The 21,998-nt window shown below is 58.9% G+C and overlaps 1 protein-coding gene across 1 annotated transcript; it reads right to left on the reverse strand.

The window, feature by feature from the left end:
• Positions 1-8,820: 8,820 nt before the first annotated feature.
• On the reverse strand, positions 8,821-15,040 carry LOC116809547 (aquaporin-12B-like). Its single transcript, XM_032753394.1, is given in 4 exon segments — positions 8,821-8,924; positions 8,927-9,019; positions 12,637-12,753; positions 14,434-15,040. Coding segments are annotated over 4 exon segments (921 nt in total).
• Positions 15,041-21,998: the final 6,958 nt, after the last annotated feature.

Here is a 21,998-nt window from a genome sequence, read left to right on the forward strand (position 1 = left end):
TTCCCAGCTTGATGAAGAACATCTACAAAACCCCACAGCTGGCATCACACTTAACGCCCAAAACTGGCAGGTCCCCCGCTTAGACTGAGGGAGGGCGATGGTGTTCCCTCTCAGCACTCTTTTCCACGTCCTACTGGAAATGCTAAGTGCAGCCAGACAAGGAAAGGGAATAAGAGGAATACAGGCTGGGAAGGAAGAAATGGAAGTACCTTTCTTTGCAGACAATAGAGTTTTCTATGTAAAAAATGCCAAAGAATTGACCAAAAAAAAGAAAAAAAAAAAAACTCTTGGAACCAGGAAGTGAGTACAGCAAGACCACAAGATACAAATTAATACACAAAAGTTAAATAATTTATAATTATTGTGTATTACTTTCCTATAAACCAGCAATAAATCATTGAAATTTTAAATAAAAATGCCATTTATAATAGCATTAAAAAAGAAACAGAACTAAGTAGGTATAAATCAAACAAAATATGTAGATGATCTGTATGTAGAAAACTACAACATTTCTGAAAAGAATCGAAGAGCATCTAAAGGAATGGAGAGACATTCTGTGCTTATGGATTGGAAGATTCAGTGTTGTTAAGATGTCAATTTTTCCTGGTTGGTGCTATAGATTCAATGCATTCCCAATCAAAATCCCAGCAAGCTAATCAGATATTGACAAACTGAGTCTAAAGTTTATATGGAGAGGGGAAAGACATAGAATAGCCAACATATGAGAAATAAAAATAATGTTTTAAGGCCCCCAACTGACTGAACAGACCCCTTCTTGGCCAAGGGGACCCAAGAGAAACCTCGAAGGCTGAGTTCCCGGCCATGATGGGACAGGAAGCCAGACACACCTTGTTATTCCTCCTTCCTCACCAACTGCCACTGGACGTTCTTTCCTAATTGGTGAACAGAAACCAGCCCTTTTGAAAGACTTGCCAGACCCCTGATCCCTTTTTCTGGTTTCAATACAACAACCAACTAGCATCTCTTCCCAGTAAGAGACCATGGACCATGGACTGGTCTGGCCGTGTGTCCTCTGTGTCACCTCTTGACATACAGGGGCCTACATTTTCTTTCTTTCTTTCTTTCTTTTTTTTTTTTTTTGAGATGGAGTTTCGCTCTTAGTGCCTAGGCTGGAGTGCAACGGCGTGATCTCGGCTCACTGCAACCTCCGCCTCCTAAGTTCAAGTGATTCTCCTGCCTCAGCCTCCCAAGTAGCTGGGATTACAGGCATGTGCCACCACACTCGGCTAATTTTTGTATTTTTAGTAGAGATGGGGTTTCATCATGTTGGCCAGGCTGGTCTCAAACTCCTGACCTCAGGTGATCCACCCGCCTCAGCCTCCCAAAGTGCTGGGATTACAGGTGCGAGCCACCGCTCCTGGCTGGGGCCTACTATTAATGCACTGAAATGGAAGTCTCCGCCCCAAAGGGAACATGCATGTAGCAGGCATGAATATTCATAGCTCCTCCTAAAATGTTTAATATGTATATGTAGACAACCTGTTCAGTATAGATTCCTCTCCCACTTCCCACTGTTAAAGTGCCTTTTTCCAGTTTCTGCCAGAGGCTACGCTTCCCAGCCTGCGATGGCCAGGCTGCAGGCTGCAACCCTTTGTAAGAAATGAAGCTCTCCTCTCAAAGTCAAGAACCCTGTGATCCGTCAGCTAGCACACAATACTGAGGAACAAAGTTGGAGGACTCACATGACCTGACTTCCTGACTTACTGTAAGGCTCCCATAGTCAGGATCATGCGGGATTCACAAGACTGGTCATATCGGTGAACGAAACAGAGTAACAGAGAGCCCAGAGGAGACCCACACCAACAGCACCAACTGGTCCAAAGGAGCAAAGGCAAGTGAGTGCAGACGGGGAGTCTTTCCAGCAGAAGGTGCTCCAACAAATGGATGCCCACATGCAGAAACAGGCACACACAAAGAACCAGAAGGATGTGGCCACAGACCTCCTGCCTTCTACAGAGGTTCAGCCAAAAGGAATCCCAGACCTAAACGTAAAACACAAAACTGCAAAACAATTAGAAGAAAACATTGGAAAAAATCTGGGTGATCTTCGGTTAGGCTCTGAATTATTTAGATAAAACACCAAAAGCATGATCCATAAAAGGGAAAATCAGTAAGATGGACTGTATAAAATTTAAAATGGTTTGCTCTGCAAAGGGAATTAAGGAAAGCCACAGACGTGGAGGAAAGTCTTTGCAAAATACACACTGGACAAAGGACTGGCATCCAAATATAGGAAGAATGCTTAAAATTCAGCAACAAGAAAACAAAAGAGCTCATTTAAAAAGGAGGTAAAAAATCTAAACAAACCTCATCAAAGAAAATACACAGATAGCAGAAAGCACAGGAAAGATGCTCTGCACTGCATGTTATGAGGGAGCTGCAGCCTGAAGCCGCGGTGAGAAGCCTCTGCACACCCACGGGAATGTGGGGCACCCACCTGACTGACGACATGGAGGCCTGGGAGCAGCAGGAGCCCCGTGCCTGGGTCCGGCGGGAGCGCCACATGGCAGAGCCGCCTGGGGGCAGCTCGGTGTTTCTCACAGAAGTCGCCACAGCCCCACACAGACCCCAGCATCACAGTCCTTGGCGGACCCAGCTGATGGGAAAACTCCCCAGAAACAGGGTCTAGGTGGTGAGGATCTAAAGAGGAGGAATCGGGGGGCTGGGCTGGGGAGGGGCTTGTTTGGGGGGCACTCCCTCATGCACAGAGAGTTCTGGAGGGGGTCAGGGACAGAGGGGTGAGTTAGAGGGCTGGGGTTGGGGCACAGTGGGAGGGAGTGGGGAGAGGTGAAGGGTCAGGTTGGGAGGGTTGGGAGAGGTGGTCACAGAGGCATGGTCAAGGGCTTGTGGAGGGAGGTGGGGTGGGATCTGTCCAAACCTCACAGAAGGGCCCCCGCTAGCCACAACCCCCGTGGTGGGACGACTCTGCTCTCTGGCTGGACAGAACCTGCTAGAGCGGCCTGAGTGGCCACAGCGGTCACTGAGCAAACCTCAGACACCCGGGAGCTGCAGCATGGGCACCCAGATGAGCACAGGCCAGCCCCTCCTGCCCACCCACTGCGCTGGACAGACTGCTGGAGGTCTGGGGCCAAGGCTTGGAAGGAACGGGGAAGATGGTGTCCTGAGGGCCAAGGACAGGGAGGAAACAGCCCCTCCTAGAACCCTCAGCACCGGCCGACTCGACTGCTGAGTGACCCGGAGCAAGACCCTGTGCGTCTCAGAGCCTCACTTCCTGCCTCACAATGGGCAGGTGAGACCCATCCCAGGGAGCTGAGGGGGGGGTGGGGCAGAGAAAGCTGAGGTGCTGTATCTGGGGGCTTCGGCAGAGGGCAGGCCCCATCCCTGGCCCCTGAGCCCTGCCCCTCTTGTGCGGTGGCCAGGTCAGGGTTACGCCAGCCTCCTCCTCCAAGCAGGCTCCCCTCCTCCCTCAGCTGTTGCCTGGAGACCAGGATGCCCCGTGTATCCACCCCCAGGAGGTGCCGAACAGGGTTCCCATCCTGCAGCCCACCCTGGTAGCACGGCCTTCCCCAGGGCCTCTCTCAGGGCCACCTGTGCCTTATGGGCTCCCAACCCAGGAAAGCAAGGCCACAAGCCAATATTTGCCCAGGCAGGCACGCACCTGACCCCTCTGCCTGCTTTTCCACCCCAAAGTCTGTCTGCTGATCTCCCGAGCTGGGGGAGCCTGCGGGTGTTCCATATGAATCCTGGGCACTCAGCCCTCCTGGAGGCCAGCCCAGGTCTAAGAGGCATTGCTCTCCAAATCTCTCTCTCCCTCATGCACAGTTCCACCATTTGGGAGTCACTCCTTTAGCTAGATCACAGTGTCTCCAAAAGCTTTAAAGAAGTTTACACTTAAAGACACCAACACAGGGCAGGTGTGGGCCCTGATAAGAGGAACGGTCTGCCCAGGTGAGGCAGATAATGAAGCTCGGTAGCCAGGCTGGGTCCAACCCCTCTGAGTAGGCAACTTCCCGCCAACCTGCCCTGCTGAGGCAGCAGCTGAGTGGGCTCACTGGTGACGTCCCCTGGAACCCAGGTCATTTCAGCCATGAGAAGTGGACACCCAGAGATGTACTAAGGTCCCCCGGCAATCACCCTGCAGACCCTGTCTGAAAGCCTGGACTTCAGCCCCTGGGTTTTGGGGAGACAAGGAGGGTCTTGAGGAAAAGGGGCACAGTGAGATTTCGGTGTGACTTAGATGAGGCTGGACAAGAGGGGCAAGACTGGAGGGGTGACCAATTAGGAGGGAATGCGGGAACGTGGGAGACAGGGGGCGGCCTGGACTTGGGCTGCCAGAGGGAATGAGGTCAGGGAGGACCCCAGGGGTGGTAAGATTTCAGGGGAGGGCAAGGGTGAGTGTGACCCCCACGTGTCTGGCCTGGCTGCCTGGGTGGCAGTCCTGAGCCTGAGGACATAAGACAGACTTGGTCTTGTGGTGACTGGGATGGGGAACATGGGGACTCCGAGTTCAGTTGGGATCTGCAGAGTTCAGGGCTTCTGCAGGGCACCCCCGGCCATGGCAAGGAGGCAGTGGGGTGGTTGCCATGGAGATGGGGGGAGTGCATTGGGCTGGTGACGATGGTGACAGGGGAGGTAACCATGGTGGTGGGGGGAGTGCATTGTGGCGGTGACGATGGTGACGGGGGAGTGCAGTGGGGAGGTGACCATGCAGATGGGGGGAGTGCAGTGTGGAGGTGACCACAGTGACCGGAAGAGCAGTGAGGTGGTGACCATGGTGGCAGGTAGGAGTGCCACGGGGTTGGGTGAGAACACTTTGTGTGGAGGTCAGAGGGGTGGGAGGAGGGAGGTCCTAGGGAGGGAGAGTAGCTGAGGAGGCTCCAGGAGAGGGTAGGGGGCTGGGAGCAAGAGGCCAGGCAGGTCATGGCCATTGCAGCAGATCCTGAACCCGGGCCAGTGTGGAGAGGAAGCGGCCTCTCGTACCTACAGAGGGGAATGGCTGGCACCCTGGACATAGCCAGCTTTGGTCCCCATTCCCCAGACCCTGGGACCCTGCAGCCCTCTCTGATGATTTAACCGCCTTCGCGAGGATGCCACTGGAGGCGACCTCCACAGCCCACTCGGGTCCCTCAGAGGCAAAGCCCGGTGGATCCCATCCCATTGCAGAGGGGGCTGGGGGGTCGGGTGGAGGGTACTCACTCCCAGCTGCTTGCCTTGGAGCCCTTGGAGCGTCCCCAGAGCCAGCCGCCCTCGTAGGCACACAGGCCCTTCCCCACCCAGGCGTGGCGGGTCCTGCCCGGAGACAGCGCCTTCACCACCCTGCGGGACCCGGCCCGGGTCCTGGAGTCCGCCTTCTCCTGGTACAAGACGGCCTCGCCAGAGAGCCCAAGCCCGGAGCCTGCGCCACTTCCAGGGCCACACTCGCGCCTTCTATGACCCCCGACGGCCAGACAGCCACTATGGCCTCAACTTCATGGCCTTCGACCTGGGCTTCGACCACAACGCGCGTCGCCTGGCCCCGAGGGTGCGAACGGTGGCCACGCGCTTTGATCTGTGGCTGATTGCCCAGCACCTGGACGAGTCCCTGGGGCTGCTGCGCCGGGCTGTGCTGGGGCCTGGATGACCTGGTGGCCTTCCCCGTCCAGTGGCGCGCGGCCTTCGCCCAGGAGCCGCTGGAGCCGCGCGTGGAGCACAGGGCGCGCGCCTAGAAGGCGCTGGACTTGGCGCTCTGTGCGCACTTGAACCGCACGTTGTGGGCGCGGCTGGGGGCCGGGGGGCTGCGGCCGGAGGTGGCCGCGCTGCGGGCACGGTAGGCGCGCACCTGCCTCCTGCATGGCGAGGCCTCAGGGCCGGGCGCGGAGCTTCACCCGCAGCTGGCGCCGCTGCAGCACGGCCTGGCGCCCATCCTGGGCTACCAGCTGCGGCCAGACCTGGACCAGGCCACCCGCCGCCATTGCCAGGACCTGGCCACCCCAGAGCTGCAGTTCGCCAGGCGCCTGTACCTGCGCCAGTTCCCGGAGCGGGTGTGGGATCCGGGACGCCCTTGGGGAGCAGAGCCCCAGGCCAGGCGGCATTGCGCGGCAGGCCCAGGCCCAGGCCCAAAGGAAAATGTGGGCCGCGTTCAGAGGCAGGCGGGGGTCCCTAGGGCTCTGGAGCAGAAGGGCGCTTCTCAGCCCCTGTTACATGGGACCCCACAAGGCGGGCGACAGTGGCCAGGAGCCACAGCTGAAACTGCTCTGTCCCGGCTCCCTTTTCTGCGCATCCTTCAGTAGTTACGGGAAACCTGTTTTTAGCAACTTGCTTTTCTTTTCATCTACTTGAAAGGCACGTAGGTCGCCCGTGGCAGATACACGATTCCGAGTCATTTTGGCAGTTTTTCATGTGGAGAAGGCTCTTTCTGCTGAGGGAACGTTCCGGAGCTGCTGGGAGTGTCTCATCGCTGTGGCGACCTGGGAAGCTGCTCTGCTGAGCCACCCGGAGTCGCAGATTTTAGCACATCTAGAGCAGGTGAGCGGCTAGTCCCAAAAATGTTCGCGCTTCAGACAGATCACTTTTGTATAAGTTTGAGCGTGTTTTTGATGCGAATCTATCGTGGTTATGTTTCCTCTGACGTTTCCTGTACTTGTGGAGCTGATAGGAGAGACTGAAGGTGAATTCACGATTGCACACAACTTACAACATCTGTTTGTGAATTCGATCAGTGTATCTTCAACTGTAAGAAAAATTAATTTCAAAACTTCCGCATTAATACCTGGATATTCCAACATCCTATATGAAAATTGTGCTCGTTTCTGTCCAATGCAGTGGCCCTTGTTCAGGGTTTGTGGATTTTGTTGAGAATTTCGAGATTCTCAGAAAGAGATTCTAAGCTGGAGTAATTCTAACAGCTTCTTGGTTACGTTACTGGGATAAGGCTGTGTCTGCTCCTCTCATGCTCAGTTACTGATACAGTTACTGCCTGAGCACCGGGACCTCCACTCCTGGAAGGATCTGTGCAGAGGCTGCAGGCACTCGTGGGGAAACAGACACACCTCCGGCGCCCAGGGGCCTGGTGCTCCCACCCAAGGAGGAGCCCCTCTCCTTCCTGGGGCCCCACCCCCTGCTGCTGCTTCTGCTGCCATCTGACACCCAGTCATGGCCAGGCCCCCACGCAGAACGTCTGTGAGGGGAGCTGGTTGGCCCCACCCTGTCAGCTCCCCTGTGTGCTCAGCAGCCCTTTGCCTGGCAGGGTCTGGCAGCCCCATTGGGGCCTCTGGATGCCACACAGGACTGGCTCTCAGGCCTGTCCCACGGGATTCCTGTCTCCACTCTGCGGCCGGGAAGAGGAGCCTGGGGCTCCAGAAAGAGCCAGCTCTCTGCCTGGGTGGGAGGGGGCTTTATGGAGGGGAGGAGGGTGTGTGTGTGAAGGGGCAGCCTCCGGGAGGGGAGAGGATTCTTCTTTCTCTCCCTCCACCAAAGGCTCATCCGGGAAAACATGGCCTCACCGGCATCCCCAGGGAGAAGCCCACGCACCATGAGACGGGAATAATACAGGGTGGTTGGAGGGGAGTGGAAGTTCCAGGCAGCCCCTTCTCATCTCTAGCAAAAGGAAACCCTGCAGAAGCGAGGGGCTGACAGGACCCAAAACACTGGGGTGTGGCCGTGCTGGCTGAGACCGCCTGGACCCCACAGGGCTCTGGCTGTGCCCCGGTGTCTCCTGTGGCCTCACGATGTGCTCATTAGCATACTCATCACACCCCCACCAGCGCGTGATGGCTCCAGAACACCCAGATTTGGTGTAAAGAATGGGCGGCCCCGCAGCTCTGAGACATCTCCGCGTTTTCCAGGAATCCTGTGGATATTCCTCCAGCCCCAGCGCCCCTGCCTGGGACGGGACTCTAGAGGGCGCCACACTCCATTTCTCCAGTGGGAGCTTTGGGCTTCGCAGGAAATCTCTGGTCTTTCGCTATTTGCCAACTCGACCCTGAATTCCTTCGCGTGATGGTGTCAAGAGCCTGGACACTGGCCGGGGTGCAGGTCTCACTGGGGTTGGGGTGTCCCCTAGCCCCCCATATCGAGGACATCTCCCTGCTTTCTCCTCTCATCCTTCCCCTGTAGCAGAGCAGCTGGGCCCAGGGCTGCTGCCCACCAGAGGACGGGGTGCCGCCTGTGGTAGGAGCACCGGCCACCTCACTCACTCCCTCTGGGTGGGGCAGCAGGACCCATAGCAGAGGGCCCTTGTCTCCTTTGGGTGGAGGTTTCCAGACCGGCTCTGTTCTTTGGGAAGGAAATGGCTGGAGGTGCCATGCGTCCAGGTCCCAGTTCTGCCACCAAGGTCCCAGTGATTGACCTGGCTTTGGGCGACAAGCGGGCCATAGTCCTGAGGGTAGCGAACTCAGAGGCCTTGGGACTGGGTGCCCTGTGCCTAGTTCACAAGCCTACAGCCTCAGGCTCCAGCGCCAACCTCGGCATCCCAGCGGGTCTCAGGCCTCCCCGGCTGTGGGTTCCCTCCCGGGCATGTCCAGGGCTGCAGCATCATCTTTGCAGACTCGGGACCTGGCAGACTCCCTGGGCTCTTCCCTGTCATCCTGCCCTTTCCTCTCCTGCTTCCTCTGTACCAAGAGGCAGGAGGGAGCCCCCGGGAGATGCGGAGACTCAGACCAGCCTCACCGTGTTGCCGCACACCCCTGCCTGCCCGTCCAGAAGCCTCTCTCGGGCCCAGGGGGACACACAGGTCTTAGAAATGGTTTATTGACAAATGGCTTCTGGGGAGGGGGCCGGGATTCCCTCTTAGCTCCAGAGGGTTCCAGGGTCCAGCTACGAGCAGGGCCCTCGCACAGGGCTCACACAGAGCAAGGCCGCTCAACGGGAATGCGGCCCCTCACCACCGCTGCGCCCAGGCTCCTGGACACTGGACCCCTTTGCAGGGGTCTGGGTGTCCCCCTAGGCCGGGGCCGGCTTCCCTCGGGTGCTCGGTACTTGTTCTTCTGGCTGTAGAACAGGTTTCTCTGGAAAAGGCGGGGAAGGCGGCCCTGGTGCAGCAGCACAGCCAGGACCATCCCTGCAAGAGAAGGCAGGTCCCAGGTGGGGCCGCGGGGCTCCTGGGCCCAAACACAGACAGGACACCCACTCCCAGGCCTGTGCCAGGACAGGGGAGCCAGGCAGCCTGGCCAGGAGCCCCAAGAACCCTGAGGCCCAGCCCCTGCCTGATCCTGGTCTTCCCTCCCTGGTCGTGCCCCTCCCTCTGGGTGTGCCAGCCATGGGGACGGGGGCAAGCCGGTGGGGTTCCTTGTACTTCTGGACCACCGTCTGGGATGAGTGACTGGAATTCCTCTCCCCCCACATCGTCCTGAGCCACTCCCAGAGCTTCTGTGGCTATTTTCATCTGGGACCTGATGTGGCGTCCCAGGGTGGCTGTTTGCAGGGCTGTGGTCTGGCGTAGAGGTGGGGGATGTGAGCGGACAAGAAAGATGTGGGTGCCCCTGGGTGGGAGGCTGGGCCTGGCTGAATCCTCATGCGAACGTTCTCCCAGAACTCCAGGAGCAGAGACTCCTAAATCCGCGCCTGCCTTCCAGGTCATTGGGAAGGGCAGGTGTTCCGGACGAAGGGGAGAGTGGATCCTCTTCAAGTTTAAGCTCAGTCCTCTAAGGATTTAACCCACAGTGTGTTAGCTCCACTGGGGCTGGCCTGAGCGGGACCTGCCTGTCACCACCTGCAGCTGCTGTGGCTCCTGACAGTGGCCCCTGTGCCTGTAGCTTGCTGAGACCAGCTGTTGCCCCTCACTCCGCCCTCCAAGGCTCACACTGGTCCTATCTCTGCTCCCAGGAGGGCAGGCGCAGGGAGGTGGGATGACCTGCTCAGGGACGCAGCCAGCAGGTGCCGGTGGCCACTCACACCCAGGGAGCCAGCCCCATGTCCACACCTGGCTATGGGGCGCTTGCCTGCAGCCTCGGAACTCCCCAGGGCTCAGGCTAACACTGAACTTTTGGATAAAGGAGGTTAATGGAAGGACACAAGCCTGTTTTTCGGGTTCCTGAAGCTGCTCTAAGATGACAGGAAAGGGGTGCTGTCAGAGGTGTCAAGCGTCCAGATGGACGAGACAGGAAGAGACACAGGAGCACAGCTGGGGCCGACAAGCATGCAGCCGACCAAACGCTGACGACATGGAGAGGCCGGATCGCCTGTCCGCAGGGACGAAAGCTGGGAAACAACCCCCTTCTTCCGCAGATGCCCCATGCTTTCAGAAGCTGGCGCCCGGGTCCCTGTGGGTTGGGGTAGCCCTGGGACTCACCTAGGAGGAGGGACGGCGATTCTGCATGGGAAGCTCCAGAGCCCCAGACCCCAAAATACAGAAACAGCCAGCGCCTCCCTCCCTGGCCCTGGCAGGAGACAGATTCCTCTCTAGAGGGGGCATGTGGACTCGAGCGTCAGGCCCGCCCAAGCCTGGAGTCCCGCCTGAAACACGAATCCCAGCCTCTTCCTACTTGGCTCCTAGAAGCTGCAAATGCCCTTTGGGCCTCTCCATAGAGGCAGTTCTACAGTGAGAGGTTGTAGCAGACTGAAGAGTATTTCCCCAGCGACTGTCCTTCCCAGAACACATGACGCGCCCTTGTTAGAAACAGGGCCTGGGACATAAAATTAGTTAAATTACGGTGATGTCATACTTGAGTAGAGTGAACCTCAAATTCGATGACTGGTGTCCCTACACAAAGAAAGAGACAATGACACAGAGGAGGCGGCCAGGGGAACCGGCAGACATGGGAGTGGTGCGTCTCCAAGCCTGGGGACACCGGGGATGCCAGAGGCCCCCAGAGCCTGGAAGAGGCAGGAGGCTCCTCCCCAGCAGCCTCCAAGGAGAGCTGACCCTGTCAATGCTGCCAGCTCAGGCTCCAGCCTCCAGAGCTGGCTGAGCATACAGCCCTGTCACATGAAGCCTCTTCGTGTGTGTCCTTTGCCTTGTAGCCCATGAAGCCACCACAGGCCACGGCTGGGGCCTGAGAAACTCAGGACGAAGCTGATCTCCCACCCGGAAACCTGCCCAGGCCTCACAGACACTCAAGTGCAGGTCAGAACCAGGACACTGTATTTCAGACACAGGAGGTCTGAAGTGAACCTGCCAGGTTCCCGTTCTCAGGAAGCTACTGTGAGACGGGCACCAGCAAAAAGAAGGAATCAACCAAAACAGGAGGCGATGAGGAAAGCAGGAAACAGAAATGCAACCAGGATCAGTGAAGGGCAGCTCCGTACCAGAGATGGACGCCTGCGGGTAACCCAGAGCTGCGGATCCTCGGGGGAGACGCTGCCCACACAGAGCACTGATGTTGAATTAATGAAAGCACCCAGAAGCCTGGGCAGGAGAGAGTCCAGGACCTCGTCACCCGCAGGAAGCAAGGCCTGTGCAGGAGCGGAGAGGCCTCCTGTGCCACCACAGCTCACCTGGGCCGTGTTTCCACACCAGGGAACTAGAGGGGGCTCTGGAGCTGATCAGGAGGAGGAGGCCGACCCACCCGGGGTGAAGGATCCACAGGGGGAGTGCGGGGAGGCAAGGAAAGAACGCGCGCCCCCCACATCCCAGGAGACAGCCCAGGGTTGACACCTGAACTGAAGAGTCTCAGAGAAGCCCTGCAGGCCCAGTGTGTGGGGACAGAGAGGCCAACACTGAGCTGTTCCTAGCAGAGGGCAGTGCTGCCTTGGGGACGAGGGGCAGGAGGGGGTTCCTGATCTACTTCATATGCTTCCTAGGACCCTGCACATGCCTGAGAGACTGTGACCACATCAGAACCATGGCGACAGATCACGATGACATCAGTGTCACCATTGCAGGGCCAGGGTGCCCGAGAGACCCCCAGCTCCTGTCTCTCCCGGCAAGGGGAGGCTGAGGCATTGCCCCTGAGACCTCCCCAGTGCAGAGCCAGCAGAAGCTGAAAAAAGCTTCCAGAATTCCACAGGAACCCAGCTGCCCTTCTGGTACCTCAGTGAGGTGGAGCCGAGTGTCTGAGAGCAGGTGCCGGAGAATGTGTGGGCTCCACCTGGGCCTCTGAAGCCAGGGGCCAGAATCGCCAGATCTAGGGCCAAGAGGGGGCTCCATGACCTCCCCATGCTGCTCCTCTGCTTGGATCCAGGATATAAGAAAGGAGGGGCACACACTGTGGGGGAGCTGAGGGGTCCCCTGTGTACATCAGCGAGTCCCGGGTCTGCCCCACCAGGAAGCAAAGGGGCCGGCTGCTCCACCCCCATGCTCACAGCCCTGTGAGTGCACGGTGGCACCCTATATCATCTAAGTGGGGCTCTCTGTCTCCTGAGGCTTTAGGGACACCAGAATGAGCCCCCCTCGAGGAAGCCTGGCTCCGGGTGTGTGGAGCTGCCACTTGGGACAGGAACCCCAGGTGCATGGAGCCTCACTGAAGACACCGTCCCCCGTGTGCCCAGCACCCCTTGCAAGGTTGCCCCCTCCCCAGCCTGTCCCCTCCTTACCTGGCTGCAGCTCGCTCGGCACCAGGACGGTGTCCACAGTGAGACATGCCGTCACAGCCCCTACCCCACACACCGTGCCCACTGCAGAGACCTCCCCGGGAGCACTGACCAGGCACCCTCACCTCCACCCTGCAGGACCCCACGTGCCAGGATGCTCTCTGGGCCCCAGCAGCCCTAGGGACCCCACCCCGCCCCTGCCCTTACCTGTCAGAGGGCCCAGCCAGTACACCTGCGCGTACTCCATTAAGGTGTGTCCCGAGCAGCCAAAGGTCACAGAGGTGGCCAGGGCAGGGTTGAAGAAGGCGGACGTGAAGGGCCCAGCTGTGGGCAGAGCACAGACAGCCCTGGTCCCCAGCCCTGCCTGACGCCCCTCTCCAGGCCAGGACCTGACCCCCGCCACCGAATCCACACCGAGAGCCCCACTGTGTGCAGGCCTGGGAGCTGCTCCTCGCTCCTGGAGCCCCGCCTGGTCCCCCGCACTGATGGACACACAATGCAGAAGGGCTGGGTCAGCCAAGGTCTGGGTCAGGGGCAGCAGCTTGGGGGCCCCCCAGGGCCGTCGAACACCCTCCCGATGTCTCACCTGGATCCCGTGCCCCGCCCATGCTACCCTCCAGCACCCCACCTGGGGGAATGTGGCCTTCAAGAAAGATGGACAGAGAGAGACGGAGACAGAGACTAAGAGAGACAGATAAGGAGAGACAAAAAGAAACAGAGACAGGGAGACAGAGAGAGAGAGGAGAGACAGAGACAGATCTCAGAAATGGGCAGCAGCAGAGGAGAGGAGAGGACACGGCTGTGTGATGGGAGACAAGGGAAGGCGGCCGCACCCAGGCCACTGTCCTGCAGCCCCAGGCCTGGGTGACCGCCCCAAATAACAGAATCCACCAATACCAGGGACCTGCCTCTGGGCGGGGAAGAGCAGAGGGCAGGGGCCACAGGGACATGGAGTCTGCGGCCGCCCAGGTGTAAACCAGGACCCTGAGGACGGGCAGCTCCGTCCCTGAGACCAGGTGCCCTGTGCCTTGTGGAGGCAGGACCCTTGCTGGGAGCTCTCCAGTGCCACCCAGGACAGAGGCCCAGGCAATCTGCCACAGAGCTGTGTCCCTGCAGAGCTCCCTGCTCACCCATGCCTCAGTTTCCCCATCTGTACAGGGCTCTGGTGGCACCTTCCCATGGCCTTTGTGGTCCAGGTTCCATGGTGTCTGCCCAGTGCTGGGTCATGGGCAGTGCCATGGACCTAAGTGCTGGTCCTGTCCTGATTAGGACCTCGGACTTCTGGAAGGATACCTGATCCCATTCTCCCTGCAGCCCTTCCTGTGGTGCCTGGAGCACGAGCCGGCCTCCCCTGGCTCTCCCTGCAGCCCCAGCACTGTGGACACCTGTCCTGGGAACTTACTGAGCAAAGGCTTTCGTGGTGGTGGAGCCCAGCGCTCGGAGGGGAAAGCAGACATGGGGGACTGGATCAGACGGAGGGTCTGCGTGGAGGGAGCTCACAAGGGGGTGACGGGACCATGAGAGCTGGGTCCCACGGTCTGCCCAGGTGCAGGCAGGGATGGCAGGATGCAGGTGTCAGTAGGAGGCCAGGGAGGCCGAGTGGGGCAGGTGGGACAGGACCTGTTGCTCTGGAAGGGGTGATAGAGGGTGCAGGGGCTCCCACACCAGACCAGGAAACTGGGCTGGGCCTTGAATCGTCTGCCTCGGCTGTCCCTGCTACCCCAGAGGCAGAACTTCCGGGAGGACCAAGAATAGCTGGGACTGGGGAGAGGTGCAGTGGGCAGGATGGCCCTGGCAGGGGACAGGCTCCTCCACAGCACCCCGTGTCCAGCGCAGGCCCTCGTCTACCCACCAGGTCCCAGGAAATCGCCGCCCCTTCTTGTGGGTTTGTTGGCCACCTGGGCCAGCAGCCCCCATCCTGGGTGTGAACAGGCCTGACCGTGCACGGTGGCCACACAGGTGGAGGGTCCTGAGGGGCCCAGGGGAAGGGGAAGCAGTGCTCACCCGTGTAGGCCATGACGGTGACCAGCAGAGCCACAGCGGTCACCCTGTGGGTGGGAGGACTGTGCCGCAGGTGCAGGAGGGTCAGATGGAAACAAAAGGCGCAGGCAGCCTCCACAAGTGCCCCGTGGGGCACGGATGTGTGCAGGGCCGAGCTGCAGCTCTGGGCCATGAGGCTCTGCAGCAAGTGCAGGTCGCTGAGCTCCCAGGCCCAGCAGAGGCGTGTCAGGGTGCAGGCGGCCTGCACACCCAGCCCCTGTGCCGCCAGCTTCAGCAGCGTGCCAGGCAGAGACTCCTCGGCCATGAGGAACTCCTGCAGGGACACGGTGGGGTTGGCCGAGGCCCCGTCCAAGGTGACCCCGTGTGCCAGGAAGAGCAGGAAGAGCAGGGTGAGCAGCAGGTCAGGCCCAAAGCCCCCAGCCCAGGGCCCGAGCTCGACCAGCGTCCTCATCTCCAGGCAGCAGGCCCCGAGCTGCACGGCGCCCACCGCCTCCCGGGCGAAGCCTTCATAGGCGCCCACTGGGAGCAGGGCCTTGGAGGCCCTCCTGACCCCCTCGCAGAGGGCGAAGGTGGCAAAGAAGAAGGAGAGGGACACATTAAGACCTGCCATCGGCCTGCGCCCTGCTGAGGAGCTGTGCCTGCAGGACACCTGAGGGAACAGGGCAGGAGCTGGCCGGTTCCCACAACCCAGAGGTCTCAGGAGTGTGGGAGAGGGCACCTGGGCCTCTGGGAACACCACAGCTGCAGCCCCAGCTCCCGCCCCACCAGCTGTCACCCAGGTGCACCGCCAGGATGGCCACAGGGGCCCTGCTCCACAGCTTGGCATCATCCCGTCATGTGACACACCCGGACCCACTGGCCATGCTCGGCCAGCCCTGGGCGCTGGAGACTGGCCCAGCCCTTCAGAGCCTCCATCCGAGCTCCACTACTCCCACCTGTGCTCTTGGGTCCCGGACCCCAATACCTGCTCCCTGCACCTGGCGCCTCTTGAGTCAGGGTCTCCCAGATCCCTGCACCCCCTCCAGGTCCCTGCCTGAACAAGGGCCCCCATTTCTGCCTCCCTGCATGGATGCTGTGTCCCCATCTCAGTGAGGGCCCCATGCTTTTTGCACCTGCACTGTGTGCCCACTGGGGTGAGACCACCACTGAACCTGCATTGAGTCTCTGCCTGGGAGGGCCCCTCATGGCCCCTGCGCCTGTTCTGTGACCCAGCCTAGGTGAAGCTCCCTCCTGCCTGCACCTGTAGATGTCTTCCCTTGAGTGAGCGACCCTGCTCCCTGCACCTGGCTGTGTCCACACCTAGACCAGGCCCCCTACACATGCCTGTGTCCCCACCTAGACCAGGCCCCCTGCACGTGGGCTGCGTCCCTGCCTATGGGAGGGTCCTCTCATTCCTGGCTCCCTGCACCTCCACTGTGTCCCCACCTCAGCAGGGACCCCCAAGCTTGTTGACCTGCCTGGGGTCCAGTCTGGGTGAGACCCTCCTCCACCTGCTCTGTGTCCCCTCTGGTCAAGAGTTGGCAGCAGTCCCTGCCCCAGCCCCACATTCCCTGCCCTGTACTGCCCTCACCTGCCCTCAGGAGAACTCAGGACCACCCCTCACATCAACGTCCCTCCCACATTCCCGCCCCAAAAGCGCTTTCCAGAGATGAAAACCGAAAGTGCCATCGCCATTCGCTTGAATTTCCTGCAGAGGGGCCAGCTGCCCACAGCTGCATGGAGAAGGCACTGAGCCTGGGTGTCTGCAGGGGGAGAGCTGGGGCTGGGACCATCCAGAGCTCCAGACCCAGAGGGGATGGGGCATGAGCCATGCGGGCCCCACGATGGGCCGTCTGTCACCCTGCAGCATGGCTCCTGTCCACTGGGTCTGCACCCAAGCACTGGGACACCAGCCATGGCCATACGGGGTACAGAACGTGGGACCTGCTGGGTGTCCCCCCCGCAGCACTTTGCTTCTCCCCCAGTACCGACTCTAGTGCCTGAGGGTCTTCCCCCAACCTGGCCTGCAGCTCCCCTTTCTCTGAGACTTAGATTTCCTTTTATTTTTGGAAACCCAGTTGGGTCCCACCCGGCGTTCCCCTGGCACAGTTGGGGAGACTGAGACCAGGAGGGAAGGGACATGTTTGAGGGCACAGCGGAGGCAGCAGCTCACAAAACAAGGGGCGATTTTATTTCAGTTTTGACCTTTCCAGTTCTGGGGTTCAGAATTTCCTCCAGGTAGGGAAGGTGTCTGGTCGCCTCCAAGGAGGAGGGGAGGCCCCAGGCTCTGCGACTCCAACAGGAAGGCCGCCTGTCCCCCTCCCCAACCCGTCCACTGACCTCTCCCCAGGAGGCAGAGAAACCCCGGTTCCAGTAGGGCTGTGGGTGCCTTCAGCTGCCTGTCCCCTGTGCAAGTGCCCTGCCCTCTCAGAGGAGCAGAGGAACCTTCTGGAAGCCATAGAAGCCTGGCCTCTGCACAGGGAAAAGCCAGGTCTTCCCTCGTGGGATCCTGTGGAGAATGAGCTCAGACGGATTCCTCATATTCTAATCCGACACAACTGGAGACCTTGAATCCTCCTTCCACAGCGGGAACCCCCTTGTCCAGTGTCACGGATACCGGGCCCCAGAGTCTCCCTGCATCTGCATTGACCCTCCACGGAGCTCACAGCAGGGAGGGTCCACATGGCCCACCTCTGCCCCACGCCCAGGCGAACCTGAGAAGGAACATTTAATCACCATTCACAGCCCTTGCTTCTTTCTAGAGAAATAAAACAAACTTGTACCAGAATATGAAAACAACGTGAAACACACAAAAGTTACGTGTGAGCCCATGCACCGTGATAGGTGTCAGCAGTGTGAGTCTCGCCAGCGTCAGGAGCTGCAACGTCTTCATCATCCCCGAGTCCTCTGGTCCTCCCTGCCCTTCCCCAGTGGGAGGGTCCACTCTTGTGGGTTCTGTGATTCTAGCTTCCCACTTTCTCTCAGGAGCCTGCAGAGGACCCGGACCATGAGCTACACGTGGGTTGGACCTGCCTGTTTTGTGGGAGGGCCCTGTCCCTGAGGGTTCATGTCCCTTGAACATGTTTGAGAGTTTTCTTCCTTTTCATTGCTGACTTGAACCTATGTCATGAAGAGCCACAGCTTGGCCGTTTTTCTGATGATGCACATGTGGGTGGATTTTAGTTCTTACTACTATGAATAAAGCTGCTATTAGCATTTTTTGGTCTATTCTTTCTGTAAACACAGACTTTTATGTCTTTTAGGTAAATTCCTAAAATGCCCCGGGTGAGCTAAGTCCACTGAATAAATCCCAGATCTATAAATTTGGAAAGAAAACTTTATTTCCAATAAAGGGGTAGGGGCTTCAGGGTGGCCGTCCTGACACCCTGGGCACCTCAGCCTCTGGCAGAGCCTGGGCCGGGCACCTGGAAGGAGGGGGTTGGGGCAGGAGCTTCATGCTGAACAGGTTGGCTAAGCACACACACTCCACGGGTTGCTGGAGGAGCCGTGAACATTCAGGAAGGGGTCCTCACTCATGCATACTGAACAAACATGCTTGTGACACGCGTCCCAAGTTCCCCTGGGGGTGGACACGTGACATCTGAATGTGTTCCTATGAGGCCCTTGCCTGGAAAGGTGAAGCAGCAACACCAAGGCGCTCAGTGCACGGCGCCTGGAAACCGGCCAGAACCAGTCCCTGCTGGGTGGTCCCTGGTCAGAATTGCAGAAATCAGCCTCTTGGCCAATCAAACTTAGGGCTGGTGGCACAGAAGGGTGGGGCTGTGTGTCAGCGTCTGAAGGGGGTGAGCTGCACCTGAGTGAGTGTGTGGCTTTCCTAGAGGCCAGTGCTGGTTTAGCTGCTAGAGAAAAAGAACCCTCCTGGCCAGCAGCCCCTGGTTTCTGCTTTTCAGTGTCCTGTGGGTGACTCCACCCCTGCCAGGCAGGGCCTCAGGTCTTGTTGATCATTTGCTGTCTTATCGCCACAAGGAACCTGTTTTCTCAGTTGCCTCTTTACGTTCACCTTCGTGCTGGTGAATGTGGTGTCCCAACCACAGACGGAGGGGCTGTCACGTGGCGGGTCCCACCTCCCACTCTGTCATGGCGGGATTTTTGTCATGTTTTTCAAATTTCTCTGGAATCCCCTTGGCCAAGAGGGGTCTGTTCAGCTTGTTGGTGTGGGAGCTCAGGATTTCATTTTTAGTTTTCATATGGCAGGTGAGTGAAAACGTTATAAGGGACTATCCAAACCTTTCCCGAAGTGGTTGTAGTATTTTAACTCTCACCAGTCGTGTGTGACAGTTTTGGTGTCTTTAAAAGTTGGTGGTGTCGAGATTTAACAACTATCTCTTCTGCTGATTGTGCGGTTCTATCTCTTCGTGGCTTAAACTTGCATTTCCCTCATGACGAAAATGGGTTAAACAATTAGTCATGAACTGTCTGTCCGTTCCAATCTCTTCTGTTCATTTTTAAAGTGGGGCTGTGTATCTTTTTATTGATTTGTGATAATTCTTTCTGTATTCTGGATACAAGATTTTTGTGTGGGATTTGTTTTGCAGTATCTCCCCAGACTTCCTGGTCACTTTCTTTGTAGTGTCTTTTGATAACTAGAGTATTTTCCTTCGGATAAAGCCAAATTGATTATTTTTAAATGTACGTCTCACTGCTTTTTCCTCCCTGCTCAGGAAGTGTTTGTGCGTTCCCAGGTCACAGCAATATTCCCCCGTGTTTGCTCCCAGAAGTTTCATGATGTCCCTTTGAAGTGAAATCAGTGACACCCATCCAGATAGCCGGGCTTCTCTCACAACGTAAGGGTGCGGTTTTGTGTGTTTCCACCTGGATGTCCAATTGCTCCAGACGCCACACCCAGCCCCTGGCTCCACCTTCTGGGTACAAGATGGCTCTGCTGCCGGGGTTCCACCCCAGGCCCTGCCTCCCCTTAGCGATGGGCAGTCAGAGTGGAAAACCCCACTCCCGTTTTGGGAAAGTCCCCAAATGTCTCTCCTGGACAGTGTTTCCCTCTGAGAAATGCAACAAAGCCCACGGAGGCGAGGCTGGCTGTGACGCTGCCCCTGCTGCCCAGACTGTAGGGCCTGGGTGGGGGTGGGCCACACGGGTCTGGAGTGTAGCCGCTGGAGCCAGCTGGACGGAGGCCTGACTGTGGGAGGCAACTAGCCATCCCTGGCACTGGGAGGGCAACAGACAGAGGTGGTGGGGGTGGTGGGGTGCACAAGGCCATGCTTTGGGGACCACAGCCCGTTTCCCAGCCCCTGGGACGCTGCCCCCACTACCTGAGTTGCCTTCCTGGCCCTGGGCATGGGGCCAGGACTGGAGGCAGAAAGCAAGGGGTGGGCTCTGTGTAGGGTGGTACAGGCCTCTCTCAGCCATCACAGCCTGCCCAGAACCCCCTCAGCCTGGGCCAAGAGCCCGCCTGGCCTGTGTCACAACCTGGAGGCCCCACACACAGCCACCCACCCCAGAGCGCCCCAGCCCACAGCTCCAGAAGGGAGCAGCCAGAACCACCCCTCTTCCCCCAGAATCCCTGCCTGGAGCCCCCACAGCCCCCTCCCACGGGCTCCGCAGAAGGACTGACCTTCCTGGGCCCCTGGTGTCTGCCTCAGTAGAAGGTCAGAGCACCCATGTCCTGAAGGGTGTTAGGGCCCAGGGCCAACCTGAGACCCAGTTACCATCAAACAGGGCACTGTCAGGGCTCCCTCGGTGGTCCTGAGTCAGGGTCCAGCCTCCCTGCCATGGCCAGGTCGTGTGCAAGCCCCTGGAACTTGCCCTGCAGAGGACCCTGGTCAGCCCTGAGCTGGCCTCTGAGGGCCCCATGGGAGCCACTCACGTCATCTGACCCCGTGAGAACAGCCAGGGGTGGTCAGGATGAGGCTGTGCAATCTCATGTCCCCAGAGCCCAGCCACAGCCCAGTCAGCAGGGGCGGCAGGAGCTTCTCCCATCCTGGGCGGAGGGAAGGTGGGGCAGTTCACAGGGACCCAAAGCCAAGGCCAAGCCCTTGTAAGGATTTGGGATGGTGGCCAGGCTGGTGGGGGCACCTTCTGAGCTCCTCCCTACGGGACCTGCAGCCTTTTCTTCCCGGGGACACAGCTCCCAGGCGCAGCATTCGTACTGGACTAGAGATCCTGAACCTGTCCCACAACTGGCCATGGCCCCATTTTTAGGAAAACAAAATAAACCCGTCGTGAAGGGCATCGTGAGATCTGCACAGCGCAGCCCTGGCCTTTCGGGGGGGCTCCGGTGCCAGGGATTCGAGGGCTGGAGAACGTGCACGTGGTCACGGCCTCCAGGGGCCTGGGCCAGGCGGGGGGCTCAGCCGGTGCCCCAGACCCCTCACGCCTGCTGATGCTGACAGCCGGGGCCCCCAGGGACACACTTGCAGGGACACAGCGAAGACTCCACAGTGAGGGAGGCAGGCATGCGGGGAAGGCTGGGTGGTTCCAGGAGGAGTCTCCCGCTTCAGAACCCAGCTCTGGGCTCCTAATTCTGACAGGTCTTGTGAACAGACGCTCTCAGGAAGATTTCAAAGCTAGATGCCAATTCCGATTTCCCTTCCACCCTGAAGCCTGAAAGCTCAGCACGCCACGGAGCAAGCTGACACCTGAAGGGCCAGGGGCGGCACTGCTCCCGGTTCAGAGGACACAGTGGCTTCCCGGCCGCCTGCAGGGCATCCAGGTGGGTGGGGAGGACCAGGACTCTCTCTGCCTCCCATCGTGGGAGGCTCTCTACGTGAGACATCTCTCAGGGGTCGCTATTCCAGGTCAGACCCACACAGGGAGCCGGCTCCAGCCAGGGGCCCAGAACACCAGGTCCCCCTTCCCTTCCCTCCAGAAGCCTGGTTCCAAGGGCCACAGAGAGGGGTCAGAGGGCAGAGTCTGAGCGATGGGGGGTCCAGGCCCACACAGGCAGAAAAATAACCCGGGAGGGGGCAGCAGGGACTTTATGGCCAGGAGCAAACAGGAGGCACCAACACAGGTGATGGCAGCCCCCAGGACCCTGGGCTTTAGGAGTAGGGCTTTTTGTCTGGTGTCCAGCCCGGGTCAGGAAAGGAGGGACCATCATGTGCTTCTGAGTTGGCTTGAGTCCAGCTGGCACCTGTCAGCCTGCCCTCTGCTACAGAGGCACCATGAGAAGATGGGCAGGAAAGGCAGCCAGGGAGCTCTGGGCAGCTGAATGCCAGGTGGAGGCTCAGACCCCACCCCAGCTCCCCGTCCCTCAGCCTCCCTGAACTACAGAGGGCTCAGCGATGCCCTCACTGCTGGTGACCCTGAGCACTGGGCTGCATTGGTCCCCAGTGGCAGTGGGACCTGCTCTCCATGGGGTGCTCAGGAAATGGACACCTGAGGCCACCTCAGTGTGTCTCTGGGGCAGGAGAGCTTGCATCGGCAGCATTGAGACAGGCTCACTGGGAGATGTCCCAGGGAAGGAAGGACCCCCCAAGCCCCCAGGGGTAAGTGTTTCTCCTTTGAATGTGTGTCCAGAGTCATGGGCAGCAGTGATGTGCACCTGTTTAACCGCAAGTTCTCAACAAATTCTGTGTCTATACAGTAGGCCTCCGTTATCCACAGTTTCGATT

Source organism: Hylobates moloch, unplaced genomic scaffold, assembly GCF_009828535.3.
Source record: "Hylobates moloch isolate HMO894 unplaced genomic scaffold, HMol_V3 SCAFFOLD_1, whole genome shotgun sequence".
NCBI lineage: Eukaryota > Metazoa > Chordata > Mammalia > Primates > Hylobatidae > Hylobates > Hylobates moloch.